The sequence below is a fragment of the Somniosus microcephalus genome, chromosome 6 (assembly GCF_052327205.1).
Source record: "Somniosus microcephalus isolate GS21.2 chromosome 6, FLI_Smic_1.0, whole genome shotgun sequence".
Lineage (NCBI taxonomy): Eukaryota > Metazoa > Chordata > Chondrichthyes > Squaliformes > Somniosidae > Somniosus > Somniosus microcephalus.
This window is the reverse complement of record NC_140992.1, coordinates 210065076-210079918: the sequence shown is the minus strand read 5'-3', so window position 1 is coordinate 210079918 and position 14843 is coordinate 210065076. Positions and strand designations below refer to the sequence as shown.

At 43.3% G+C, this 14843-nt stretch overlaps 1 protein-coding gene across 1 annotated transcript in view; it reads right to left on the bottom strand.

The window, feature by feature from the left end:
- The window catches only part of LOC147116426 (dynein axonemal heavy chain 5-like), a 345860-nt gene that overhangs the window by 138201 nt on the left and 192816 nt on the right, over nucleotides 1-14843 (bottom strand). Inside the window, exons 38-42 of the mRNA XM_085992043.1 lie at nucleotides 8662-8769; nucleotides 8244-8397; nucleotides 5319-5465; nucleotides 2165-2406; nucleotides 1565-1741 (exon numbers count right to left, since the gene is read on the bottom strand). Coding sequence (XP_085848169.1) covers nucleotides 1565-1741; nucleotides 2165-2406; nucleotides 5319-5465; nucleotides 8244-8397; nucleotides 8662-8769 — 828 coding nt within the window. The remainder of the gene's footprint in view (nucleotides 1-1564; nucleotides 1742-2164; nucleotides 2407-5318; nucleotides 5466-8243; nucleotides 8398-8661; nucleotides 8770-14843) is intronic.

Here is a 14843-nt window from a genome sequence, read left to right as displayed (position 1 = left end):
CTGGACCACCAATAATGTTGACATCAATTATAAAACTCTAGGGTTACCACTCCAGACATCTCTGGTAGTTAGGGTCGCCAACTCTGGTTGGACACATTCATCACATGACTTCCCCTCTCCACTCGTTCAAATAACCTTTTTTTCTCCTCAATATTTTTATAACAAATAAATGAAAGTTTTAAAGAAAATGAATAAAACACAATCTTTTATGCCCTTATGATTTTTCTCCCTGATTGCTCGGGGCAGTGTCCAGGAAATTAATTTTTAATTCCTGGAGACTCCAGGACAATCCTGGAGGGTTGGCAGCCCTACTCGTAGTACAGTTTCCAATCACAGTCAACAGTACTCCCTATGAAGAGTAGAAACAGCGGGCTGTTTTCGGAACATACAAGTCTAAACCTCGATCTGTACAAGTGAGAATAAAATCCCTTTAGTCATGGTATGAAGATGAGAACAGTAAACAAAGGTTTATTTGTTAGACATATATGAACAAAAGTGAACAAGAGAAGATTGCTTGGAGATCTTAGCAGCTATTACCAATAAGGGTAATTCCCCTTAAAAGATATATGTTATTTATTTTCATTATGATTCTGGTGTTTTATTGCTATTTTATACTTCTGAATGATGAGTACTAAAATGCCATGTACATATCAATTACAGTCATACTCTGACACACAGATTTTGAGGAAGATCAGAGAGTAGTTCTCAAAGATTTTATGCATAAATTTAGACCACCAGCTCAATAAAATGGATACTCTGCCAGATCCTTGGGTGTGCCAATTTCAGAAAGATTATCAGGAACACTTGGGAAGTTGCTGATCTATTTCCACACAATGGGATGCTTTGACAGATACTACAGCCTGGTCTCATTAGAATTAGCTCTTTAGTTCTTTCATAGCCTTCAAAGTCCATTGGAGGTGAAAGGAAAATTAAAATGTGGAGAGATATATAACGGGTGACTGAACCGATATCACCTGGTTTACATCATCACCCAAAGTCAAAATTACCCACAGCCACTTCCTAGTTTGGCAAGTTATACAGGTATTTTTTTCTTTACTGGTTTAACTTAAGTCAGGTGTAATTCTGGTGAAAATGGCAGAATTTCTTGGACAGCTATCTTCCCGTCATTATCCTGTCATTTTCCTATATGTACCACTTTGGGGGTCTGTGCTTCTTCTGCCTGTAGCCAAGTCTACTAGAACTTAGCACATATTTTAGAATGGGTGTAACTCTGGTTTATGCCCCAATTTGAGGTCCTCTATATCAGAACTGCACCCTTTCTGCACCAAAAAAAATGGGAATAATGGGCCCTTCATCAACATGGAGCACAATAATAAGGGCTGTGATTTGAATTCACAGTCGCAAGCACAGAGTGCAGTCATATGGAATTACTGAGAGACAGCAACAGTGACAGGGTAAATGGGTCTTGCTAAAACAGACCTCACTATAGATTATTGCTGGATCAGTTGATTATTTGCATAATCCTTTTCCCAAACAAACAGTGTGAAAGCATATATTTAATCCTAACAACTAGCCTTTGAGGATTCAGGATTAAATGGTATACCTTGGGAGGTAGGAGTCCTTGCAGCATGTTAATACTTTGCATAATGACAAAAGCTTCAAGCATCTCCATCTTTTGATCTAAGGACTGTATGCTGAAACGGTAAAGCTCTGGGAACACAGCTGCATATAACTCCTTGAGAATTTCAGCCTCAGAACGTGAACGTAACTTTAACCAACTCTGTTAAAAGAAAATAATTAATTTTTATGTACAGTCTGCTGCTTGAACCACTCAACAACAAAGAAGAGTTTTAGGTCATGGACTCCCATTTTTCCTACAAGTCAGAAAATTAAATATCCTGAGAACATCCACTTAGAGTTGCACACTCACACTAGTCCTATCAATACTCTAAACACTTCATCCAATCTCACAGAGCTTTGTACAATGTTCAATACCTTGCAAAAAAAACTTATCAGCACAGTCATCCTATTAATACCATACACGTGCCCAACTTTGTACCAATCCTAACAAATCAAACACTTGCATAGCTATTTTTGGATTTGCACATTTGTATCATAATAAGAAGCAAGATATGCTTTTCATGATTCTATTTGCATGCCTCAATGAAACTTTTTGATTACTGCTCAAGCTACAGTCACTGACCTCTAAAATAGGCCTCCAGTCAAGCACAGAGGAACTCATGTACACCATCCCGTTCCTAGAGACAGTGGCAGGAGAAGCATTGTCAATGTTGTGAGGCTCAAAAACTATTTTGCAGTTTGAGGCCATTGGGATACGATCTCCATTTGCCAGAGTGAGAGTCTTGTTGTCATCGAGGACAGAATTAAGATTTTCTATCCAAATAGCATCAACAGGGCCATCTAGTACCAGCCAAATGTGTTCACCTGCAGCACATTCAGTATATTTAAATGAAAAGAAAACTTAGAACAATTACCGCGATGTAACAGTAAGACTGGTAACTGTTGGAATCATTACATTTCTCTGAAATACTTATTATATGGATACTGCTAGTTAATAGCAAACACTTGCATGCAGATAATGTCCATGTGTGTAGTTTAAGTATAAAATGTTAAAATGTTCATATTTATAGGAATGCATGCTGTCCATCTCCTTAAGCAAAACCGTAGCGCAGGAAACCTCTGCATTACGTCATTCCATAACATTGGTCTCATTGGTCTCTCTAGGTTGGCAGTGGGCTTTTTCCCTTCTCTCTCTCTGACTGTATTTCCGAAAATACGACAGCCCCTCTCGGCCAGTGGAGTACCAAAGATGGAAGTCGAGCAGTTCTGACATGGTGGAGGCAGAAAATGGGGCAGGACCCAGTAACATTGGGTTTCGACCCCAAAGCTAATCCATCGCAAGTTTCCCATGGAGAATGGGGTTGGGCAGAAGTTCCATCCACTCTTTGGAAACCCGACCTAATAAAAGGAGGCAGGGCTGGCAGGATGCCGTTACCCACCGGACATCTTGTTGCTCGGTCATTCTCTGCCCTGATTGTACTGGATGCCAGCAAGATACCAGTGTCCATTACAAAGCAGCCTGCAGAAGTGAGGCCCACAGAGATTTCCAGGATGGTGTCATGGCCTAGGTTACTGACTGAACACTTTAAATCGGCAGTTTCATAAAGGGGACCGAGTTCAATGGCCAAATACTTTGTAGCCATGCTTGCCGGGTTCCACTTCGGGCGACTTTCCAGTGCTGCATTTTTCGCTTCCTTCCCTCCCAAAGCAGGCGCCCAAGATGAGCCATACTGGTGCCAGATTTATTTAATTTATCTGACCCCACTCCCTGACCCCAGATACTCCCGGGATCAGCCTTTCAGGCAGGAGGCAGATCACGATTCAAGCTCCACCACAGTAATGGTGGAGTTATAGAAAGTTCAGAGGTGAAGTGCAAAAGAAAATAAGAGGGGCAAAGAGAGAGTATGAGAATAAATTGGCAGCCAACATAAAAGGGAATTCAAAAGTCTTCTATAGACATATAAATAGTAAATGGGTAGTAAGAGGAGGGATGGGGCCGATTAGGAACCAAAAAGGAGACCTACGCATGGAGGCAGAGGGCATGGCTGAGGTACTAAATGAGTACTTTGCACAATCCTAAAGGGGGTGCACGAACAGAGACACCTGGGGGTATATGTGCACAAATCGTTGAAGGTGGCAGGGCAGGTTGAGAAAGCGGTTAAAAAAGCTTACGGGATCCTGGGCTCCATAAAAAGAGGCATAGAGTACAAAAGCAAGGAAGTTATGATGAACCTTTATAAAACACTGGTTCGGCCTCAACTGGAGTATTGTGTCCAATTCTGGGCACCGCACTTTAGGGAGGATGTGAAGGCCTTAGAGAGGGTGCAGAAAAGATTTACATGAATGGTTCCAGGGATGAGGGACTTCAGTTACGTGGATAGATTAGAGAAGCTGAGGTTGTTCTCTTTAAAGCAGAGAAGGTTGAGAGGAGATTTAATAGAGGTGTTCAAAATCATGAGGGGTCTAGACAGTAGATAGAGAGAAACTGTTCCCATTGGCGGAAGGGTCGAGATCCAGAGGACACAGATTTAAGGTGATTGGCAAAAAGGCGACTTGAGGAAAAGCTTTTTTTACACAGCGAGTGGTTAGGATCTGGAATGCACAGCCTGAAAGGCTGGTGGAGGCAGACTCAATCATGGCTTTCAAAAGGGAATTGGATAAGTACTTGAAGGAAAAAAATTTGCAGGGCTATGGAGAAAGGGCGGGGGAGTAGGACTAGCTGAAGTGTTCTTGCAGAGAGCCGGCACAGGCTTGACGGGCTGAATGGCCTCCTTCTATGCTGTAACCATTCTTTGATTCTATGGTGGCACAATAGGATCACGGATATTTGGGGCCTAAGTATTTAGCAGAGATGGGGGGGGGGGGCGGCGGGGGGGGGATGGAGGAAGGAAGGTTGAGGAAGATCATCACACATAAAAAACAGACCAGCTCTGATGGATCTGTGAAGAGACCATTTCCATGTTCATCACTGTCATAGCCATGCTACAAGGGACCTTCTTGCCGTACACCACCCCAGTACAGGCCTTCATTTAAAACAAATTATTACAACCCAGAGAAGAATTAATTTTTTATTATAGTCCATAAAATGAGATAGTTCAATTTAGAAACACATGCAACTGATTAGTGGCAATATGTACGGATTTATCTCCTGCGAATCACTGTAGATTATGATTCAATAAACTTGACATGATTAGTTCACAATTGTTAATCCTTCAGTGTTAATACCATTGCAGATCAACTACATGGACTGCACAGGGAGCCCAGTATGTGCTGTGCAAGCTACTGGCAAAAGCAAACCAAAAAGGGATCCAAATGTAATGAAACTCACCACTGCACACATTCTACAGTATAGATTATTGAAAATGGATACATGGGAGTATTATCTCATACTCAAGACTATAATCTTGTATAACAGTTTAAATGACCTTCAGAAACCAGCTGAGCTCCCTTTTGAATGCTTTTGTAATACTGTTGCCTTGTAATATATTTGGGATATCCTATGCCATTGTGACATGTGGTGAAATAAAACTCAATTGCCTACAATTTCCATGTGGCTTCTTCCAATCTACTGCCAAAACTTCAGCAGAATTTCAGGGAGTCCTCACCAAAAAAAAATCAAACTTACCAAAAATTAGGTAACATTGCTAACTGTCTACACAGTGAACACAACATTTAGACCAGTATTCATTTTATTTATCAAGTACTCAAATTTTTCACATTTTATTTTGGTGAGTGATGGTGACTCTTTATTCCGTTTCCCAGACACATTCTTATACCTTTCTTGGCCCTCAGAGTCTTTCTCCACAGTGTAGAAAATATTCCATCAGTCCAGTCATTGGTCGCTACATCCAGGCGACCAAACATCTGAGGGGCTGTAATTGCTTTGGGATTCATCCGCATCTCCCTGTGAGGCCTACCACACTCTGGGCAGCAAAGGGCAACATGTTAACCTGAAATACTCAAGAAACAGTTACTGCCTTTCAGCAGTGTCAACGATTGCAATACAAATAACATTTAAAAATGGACTGTCAGGCAACTGATTGCAGTAAGTTGGAGTAGTCTTTGTACCTCTGGGACCTGGGTCAAGTTCCAACCCAGACCGATGTGATTAAAATCTCTTCTCTTTGCCAGCTCTAAGGATTCTGAGTGAAATCAGTTTGGACAATCTCAACTCAGTTTCTTGTAGCAATAAATTAAACTGCCCATAATTTGATACAAATTAATAGTCTCACTAGAATGATCAATCTAGAGCTGGAAAATTCACATTGGTGCAGTAGTGGTTCCTCTTCTGAGGCTTGTCATTAGGTATCATAGAGGGAACTATGTTTTATATCTAACTGCACTGTACCTGGCCTGAAATCCTCGATGCTGACACCGAAAGAAAAAGAAAGACTTGCATTTATAGGGCGCCTTTCATGACCACCGGACGTCTCAAAGCACTTTACAGCCAATTAAGTACTTTTTGAAGTGGAGTCCCTGTTGTAATGTGGGAAACGCAGCAGCCAATTTGCGCACAGCAAGGTCCCACAAACGGCAATGTGATAATGACCAGATAATCCGTTTTTGTTATGTTGGTTGAGGGATAAATATTGGCCAGGACACCGGGAATAACTCCCCTGCATTTCTTCGAAATTGTGCCATGGGATCTTTTACGTCCACCTGAGAGAGCAGACGGGGCCTCGGTTTAATGTCTCATCTGAAGTACTGCACTGTCGGAGGTGTCGTCTTTCAGATGAGCCTGGCCAATATTTATCCAGTCTGAAAAACAACTGTTCTCCACTGCTCTCTGCTTTCTGTCCCATTTCGTATCCACTGTCCCTTTAATCCCGTGGGCTTTAATTTTGCTAACAAACCTATTGGGGCAGAAATTCCTCCCCAAACGCGTGAGTACGGAAGGGATACTCACGCGTCTGGCCGGAAGAAATGCCGGTTTACAGCATGCACAGCACATGCGCTGAAAACCGGCATTTCCTCTCCTCCAACCCAAGAGTTGAAGAGGCTAGTGCGTGCACTGTAGGGGGCAGCGCGTGCGTCTTGGATTTCCTCTGTTTTGGGGGATTTGCGCATGTGTAAAGGCCTCCGGTCTTTACGCTTGTAAAAAGCACACGTAAGTATTTATTTTTACAGGTAAGTGGTGTTTTAGTGTAATTTAGAATTTTTTTTCCCCACAGGTTTATTATTTTAAAGAATCTACAATAAGGTAAGTTTAGTTTTAGACCCTTTTTATTAAAAATGTATTTTTAATCCAAAAAAAAAATTATTGTTTAAATTATTTTTTAAAACTTATTTATACTAAATTTAATGATTGGGATGTTTTTTAAATTTTTATTTAAAGTTTAAATAGTGTTTTGGGCCCCCGTAGTTTTCATGAGTTTGACAGTTCTTACTCTCAAACTCATGAATGAACCTTCCCCTCCCCTGATTGGTTGTACAGTGCTCACCTGATCCCAGCCGGCACATCGCACTAACTACGCCGCTGGATCAGGTAAGCACTGCGCGCTGACATCTGAACCGGGCCTGTGACAGGAAATGCAAGCAGGCCCGGGCTTCAGATGTCAGCGCGCAGGGTGAGTGCAGATCGGGGGCTTGCACCCGCGGGAAGCCCCCGACCCGAATTTTTGGCCCATTATGTGAAGATCCTCCCAACCTAGTATGAGCTGTTAAACTCATTTCCTTTTATACGCTGCATGAATTTGCATCCTCGTCATGTGACACTAGGTATTTTTGCCTACGTCTACCACACATGGGTGGTATGGAAAATATCTGAAAGAATCATGTGTGCTCTCCAGCCTGATCAGATAGTTTCTCCAAATTTGGTCTCCATTTTTAAGATTCTTACGGCAGGGATTAATGGTGATTATAGGGTTCTGTAGGACAGGTTTGGATAGGCTAGACGGGGAAAGGCTGTTCCCACTAGTTGATGATACAAGGACTAGGGGACACAGATTTAAGGTTTTGGGCAAGAGATACATACGGGGGGGGATGTGAGGAAAAGCTTTTTTACACAGCGAGTGGTGATGACCTTGAATTCGCTGCCAACGGAAGTGGTGGAAGCGGACACGCTCAATGTTTTCAAGGGGAGACTGGATAGGCACTTGAGGGAAATAAACTTGCAGGGCTACGGAGATAGAGCGGGTGAATGGGACAGACTTGATTGCTCTACAGAGAGCTGGCATGGACTCGATGGGCCGAATGGCCTCCTTCTGTGCCATTATGACTCTATGACCCTGTTGAGGGTGATGTGATCTTTCACACCCTTCCTGAGCACTGCTCGTGTCCTTTTCTGGTTATGGATTGCCTGCCCTAATGAATTGCACAGGGGTTGAAATTGTGCAAGATTAGGTGACAAAAGTGAAAACAAGTTTGCATTAAATTCCTCTGTCAGCCACTTTAACAAAGACATTAATCCATGTCCAATTAATGTTGGCTCAAGGTTATTATGAGGAAAACAAGTATAAGTTGCAAATCCTGAGACATGCTGTGGCTCAAGCAAGTGTACATCACCAATCACACAACCGGTAGAAACTAACACCAAGTTCTTATTTTATTCAGTTTACCACCCATATTATATATCAACATTTTACTATACATTGGTTATTTTTCTAATTTAATAAAATTAGATATGTTCGTACTATCCATTGTTAATAACTGCCATAGCAATTTTTTAAATGGCTGTTTGTATCAACCAGGAAAATCTTTACCTGTCATAGCCTTCATGAGGGTGTGAATACAAGTTGTCTTTCCAGCACCACTTGGGCCCAAAGTCATCATACCATGTCGTACATGCTGAGTTTCAAACAACTGGATAACCTTCAGTTTCCATGGTGCATGTTTTACTAAACCTCCATCCTCAATCTGAAAACAAAGTTTTATATAGTTCTTGAATAATTCCTGTGCCTAAAATTGATGTGTGATAACATTTATTTTCACTACTTAAATAGTTCAAGCCTTTTAAATATTTATTCAGTCAATCCTGTTTACCATTTTGAAATGCCAATTTTGGCTACTGCAGTGCAGTCCATCTAGTTAATGTTCTCTGTTACAGAATGTTGTTAAAAACTGCACTGGTAACGCAGTGAATTTGAAACTCAAATAGTTCACATCGTGAATGACCAGTACCTGTTTGTCAATAGCAGCTTCAAACTGTGGATAATCAGCCTTGTCCAACTGAGTGCCAGGAAACAAATCCTCTATCAGGCTGAGGAACAATGGTTCATCCTCATCAATCTAGGACCAGAATTCAGAGAGTGTTAAACGGTGAAGTACTTGTACTGATACCACACATACAAGTGCTGTGTCTGTGAAGAACACTATTCCTCAGATCCAATGCTTCACCTTTAAACAGCAATAAAACTAGGGGCTGCTTGTCATTATGGGCTCATTCTGTTCAGTCCTTGAGATGAATAGGTAAAAATTTGGTCGGATAGAAAAGAGAGAGTAGTTGTTAAAGGATGTTTTCCGGACCAGAGAGATATAAAGAGTAGTTGCCCCCAAGGATCAGTGCTAAGACCATTGCTCCTCTATCTAGGGCCGATCTTCCTCTCCCAGTGCTGCCCGGCAGCAATGTGGATGCTGGGCACTGGAATAGCAGCGCCCAAATTTCCAGTCAGGCCTCATGAAAATAAAACAAGAACACACTGAGCGCACTATTGGCTGTGCTTCAGGGAGAGAACAAGAAGTCTGGGTGCTTTGCTGTTACCTCAGTCCATGGACTGAGCGAGTTATATAATAAAATTATCCTCCAATTTCCTTTTTCCAAGTTTTCTTGTTCCAGTTCAGCAGTCTACTCCTGCCAGTCTTTTCTTCCTGACATTAAATACAGCAGTTTTGTGCCACGCATCAGGAAAAGAGTTTTACATTTTTTTTGTGGATTTTAGGATGTATGTAATAATGTATCCTCTGATGCTGGTCTTTGGTGTATCCACCTGATGTACCTTAAATAACTACAGAGACTGGTAGTTATAACTCAAACAGTTGGCTTTTATTAGCTTAGAACTGGACAGAACAGAACACACATGTTAGCCTACTGACCAGCTTCTCAGAACTGCCAGGAGGCGGAGCCAGGGGCGAAGTAACAGAATCAGGACAATCAATGGCACAGCAGGGTGGTATACAGTACATCAGCATTCCTGGCCAACCAAGAAAACAGCAGGGTTACAATAGATTACAATAGGAAACTATACACAGGTAGAATAAGGTATATACTTATAAGACTTATTTCACCACACCACCCATCCCCTTTTGCCCCACCATTGCTGGCTGTGCCTTCAGCCGCCTGGGCCCCACACTCTGGAATTCCCTCACTAAACCTCTCTGCTCCTTTACGACCCTCCTTAAAACAGAAAGGTCAGAACCACCAATGGTGTCCTCTGTAACTGTGGTGCACTGTCCCTCTTTGTACTCCCTGGCCTCTCCGCTCAACTCCATCAACCGCTCCATCTCCTTCACCATCGCTCCTGAGGGCCAACTCCATGGTGCGCATACACAATTGCTCATACGTGAATGTTGCGCAATGTAAATTCAAGGCTGCAATGTATTATCACATGACTTGTCACATGGTTTATCACATGATTTAGTATGAGCCTGCTCAGTTCGCTCTGGCCTAGTAAAGCAAGCACATGAACTACAACTCATCCCGTCTGTCCTTCATTTGTTCTACCCACATATATTACATTTTTGGCGACGAGGATGGGATCCTAAAACCATTTTTAGGGGTCATGGAAGGACACAGTGTTCAACCTTCGAGTTGAAAAGTTTAAGGTACACAGGTAGCGTGCTGAGTCATTTTTCGACGGGATCGGGACAATCATGGCCGTGCCTACAGGATTCATCGGAAGCCTCGGCATGTATGACCGAGCTCGCGAACCAGTCAGCTCTTACATTGAGCGGATGGAAATGGTTTTTTTTTTAAGACCAATAACATTATTGAGACTGAAGGTGCAGATGAGAATGTTCAAGCTCAAAATAAAGTAATTCGTGAATGTAAAAAAGCAATTTTTCTAATGGAAATTGTTGTGTATGTACCTTTAAGGGAATAACTGGTCTTAGACTGCAGTACCGGCAGTGACCACCCCTGGATAAAAGGCCCTAGCAGGCTTCTGTAGTTTCAGTTTCAAGCTGCCTCTTGTTCAGTAAAGTACCTGTTAAACTGTTCTCCCGAAGTCCGTGTATTATTGAGCCAATCCTGCTTCCGCGGATAGAAGATATTTTCGCCTCACTATCTGGAGGGAAACGTTTTACAAAGATTGACCTGGCTCAAGCGTATCTACAAATGGAGGTGGAAGAAGCATCTAGGAAATACCTCACGATAAACACTCACAAAGGCCTTTACCAGTACAATCGACTGGTATTTGGGGTAGCATCGGCCCCGGCTATGTGGCAGAGGGCAATGGAACAAGTCCTGTAAGGGATCCCGGGGACCCAGTGTTATTTGGACGACATCCTGGTTACGGGCGAAAATGACAATGAACACCTTGCCAACCTGGAACAGGTGCTCACGAGATTGCAGGAATATGGGCTACGAGCCAACCGTCCCAAATGCGAGTTCTTCAGGAGACAAATCTCGTATTGTGGCCACATGATTGATGAGGAAGGGTTGCATAAGTTGCCGGACAAGATTGAGGCTGTAGTCAAGGCTCCAGCACCAGAAAATGTGTCGCAACTGAGGTCGTTCCTCGGGTTGGTGAACTACTACCATAAGTTCTTGCCGAATTTATCTACAATTCTGCACCCACTGAACGCCCTCCTTCAAACTGGTGTAACATGGAAATGGAGTGATGAGTGTAAGCGTACCTTTCAGGAATGTAAATGCCAAATCACTTCAAAAGAAGTATTGGCCCACTACAACCCAACACTACCGATTCGGTTGGCATGTGATGCGTCACCTTACGGCATTGGAGCGGTGCTGTCACACAAATTCCGTAATGGTTCAGAGAGGCCAATAGCCTTTGCATCGCGCTCGCTAACCTCAGCCTAGCGTAACTACGCCCAGATTGACAGGGAGGCCCTCAGCCTGGTGTGGGGGGTGAAGAAGTTCAATCACTATCTGCACGGGCAGAAATTCACCCTACTGACTGATCATCAACCGCTGGTCTCAATTTTTAACCCAAAGAAGGGCGTTCCGGTGATGACGGCGCAACGGCTGCAAAGATGGTCACTTTTTCTAGGGGCACATCAGTATGACATAGAGTACAAAGGTATGAAACAACATGGAAACGCTGATGAGCTGTCGCGCCTACCGTTGCCTATGGCGGAAGAAGCACCTGCAGTGGACCCGGTGGAGATATTCCATGCGACCATAGTCGAATGTTTGCCTGTTACAAACGCAAGTATTGAGAAGGAAACCCGAAATGACCCGACACTCTCTCGGGTCTATGATTTGACGGTGAAGGGATGGCCAGCATATGGCGACTCACTGTTGCCAGCATTCTCGCCAAGGAGGGAACAGCTGTCAGTGTGCCGGGGAACCTTGATGTGTGGATCCCAAGTGGTAATTCCACCCAAGTTGAGAGATAGAGTACTCAATGAGCTTCACGATGGTCATCTGGGAGGGGTAAAAATGAAGAGTCTATCCAGGGCGTTTGTGTGGTGGCCGGGAATCGATAAAGAAATCGAGGATATGACCAAGAGATGCACAGGATGCCAGAAGGTCCAAAACGCTCCACCACAGGCCCCGCTACATCCATGGGAGTGGCCCTCATCTCCATGGCAATGGGTACACATTGATTTCGCTGGTCCATTTATGGACTCAATGTTTCTAATCGCTGTGGACGCCCATTCGAAATGGCCAGGGGTCATTAAAATGTCCTCCACCACCACGGAGAAAACTATTGCAGTCCTAAGGACCATCTTCGCCAGGAATGGGTTGCCAGAACAGATATGTTCCGACAATGGCCCACAGTTTGTGTCTGAGGATTTCCGGAGGTTCCTGAAGAATAATGGGGTGAAACATTACATATCTGCCCCATATCATCCAGCCACAAATGGATTGGCTGAGAGGTTTGTTCAGACCTTTAAAAAGGCCATAAAGGCAATGTATAATGACGACATACCACTGCAACACAAGGTGGATAACTTCCTGTTTGCTTACCGGAATGCGACACATGCAGTAACCAACCAAACTCCAGCCGTACTGTTTTTCAACCGGAGACTAAGATGTCGCTTGGATTTGCTCAAACCACACATAAGATGAGATGTTGAGGATAAGCAGTTCCAGCACATAAATGAGAAGCCAACCAGGAGCTTCAAGATAGGGCAACCAGTCTTGGCCCGCGACTACCGAACAGAAAAATGGCAGCCAGGCACGATCTGCACACAGCAGGGACCACTAATGTACACAGTGGACGTTGGAGAGAGCATCGTGAGACGCCATGCTGACCAGATTCTAGAGTCACAGGAACAAGCCAAACCTGTACCACAAGCATGTGCACCTGGTAATGAGCCCGAAGTACCGATTGCATCTACCTCAGAAGCAGGGATATTGGAAGCTGACGAACCAACCAATGACAATGAGCCAGAATTGACTCCACCGCCAGAACAGGATACTCGAGAAAGGCGCTATCCAGTCCGGATCAGGAAGCCTCCTCAAAGACTGAACTTATAAATGACTATTCCAGTTGATGTATATATTACTGAGGAAATTGTAATTGTAATTAGTTATTATTTAGTTGTTAAATGAATGTTATGTACTGTTTATCTAAAAGGGGAGGAATTGTTGTGTATGTACCTTTAAGGGAATAACTGGTCTTAGACTGCAGTACCAGCAGTGACCACCCCTGTATAAAAGGCCCTAGCAGGCTTCTGTAGTTTCAGTTTCAAGCTGCCTCTTGTTCAGTAAAGTACCTGTTAAACTGTTCTCCCGAAGTCCGTGTATTACTGAGGCACGGACTTCACAGAAATCAGGCCAGATGTCTACGGAATGTTGACAAACCTACTCGCGCCAGGGAAAGCAAAGGACGTGTCGTTTGATGACATTGTCGAGAAACTCGAGGACCATGTCGACCCAAAGCCATTAGAAATAGCAGAGAGCTATAAGTTTGGTACCAGAAACCAAAAACAAAGTGAAACCATCAGTGAGTACTTTGTAGCTCTTAAAAACCTGTCTTTGCATTGTAACTTCATCACATTTTTGGATCGTGCGTTGCAAGATAAGTTTGTGTGTGGACTGGTAGATGAGCGCACACTGTCGAAGTTATTGAACACTCCGAACCTAACATTTGACATAGCATGCAAAATTGCCCTATCTATGGAGATGGCATCTAAGAATGCTAGGGAGCTCCATCCAACTCAAGTGACTAGTGCAGTCACAGTCACAAAGCCACCGCCAAACCTAAAGTTGTGAGACCAAGTCTAAAGCATGTCGGTGAGAGCAGTTCAGTGAATTGCTATCGCTGCACTGGAAATCACTCACCACAGTCCTGCCAATATAGAAATGCGAAGTGTTTTCACTGCCAGAAGCAGGGCCATATTTCAACAGCTTGCAGAGCTAGATCTAAAGCAGGAAGTAAGAACCTATTCTAGTGGCAATGCAAAGCAGCAACAACAAAAGAGAGGATTTTATAATATTGAAGTGAACACACCTGATGTTGAAGAACTAGGCATCTACAGTATCTATGCCACTAGCGGCAACACCAGCAGTCGTGAGAAAGACTTCCGTACCAAACTTTTGATCAACAAGCAATATCGGGATATTGTGTATCGACATGGCGGCGAACTGCTCTATCATGAGTAAGGACACATATGAGGATAAGTTTAATCAAATACCACTTACAAAGAGTTAAAAATCTAGTCTGGAGAAATCCTAGAGACATGTGGACAAATGGAATGTACAGTTCAACACAAAGCTGTCTATTATTGTAGCGAGCTACAACAACAGGCCAACCCCCATGGGCAAAGACTGGTTGAGAAAGTTAAAACTAGACTGGAAAAACATTTTCAGTGTCGATGCTTCAAAGAAGCGACTCAACACAATGCTGAACAAGTATAAAAGCATGTTTTCAGACAGTTATGAGGGCATCACCGGGTATGACGCGCATAACCGCATCAAGTCCAACGCGAAGCCTCTATTGTAAGGCAAGGCCGGTTCCCTATGCGTTGAAAAGTCAGGTGGAGGAAGAGCTAGAAAAACTGAGAGAGACCAGAGTGCGAGTAAAAACTGACAAAAGTGAATGGGCTACCCTGATTGCGGTAGTCCCCAAAGCAGACAAAACTGTACGCTTGTGCGGTGACTACAAAGTTACTATCAACCAAACAGTTGACGATGAGCAGTATCCGTTACCTACATTGCAAGATTTGTATGCAGC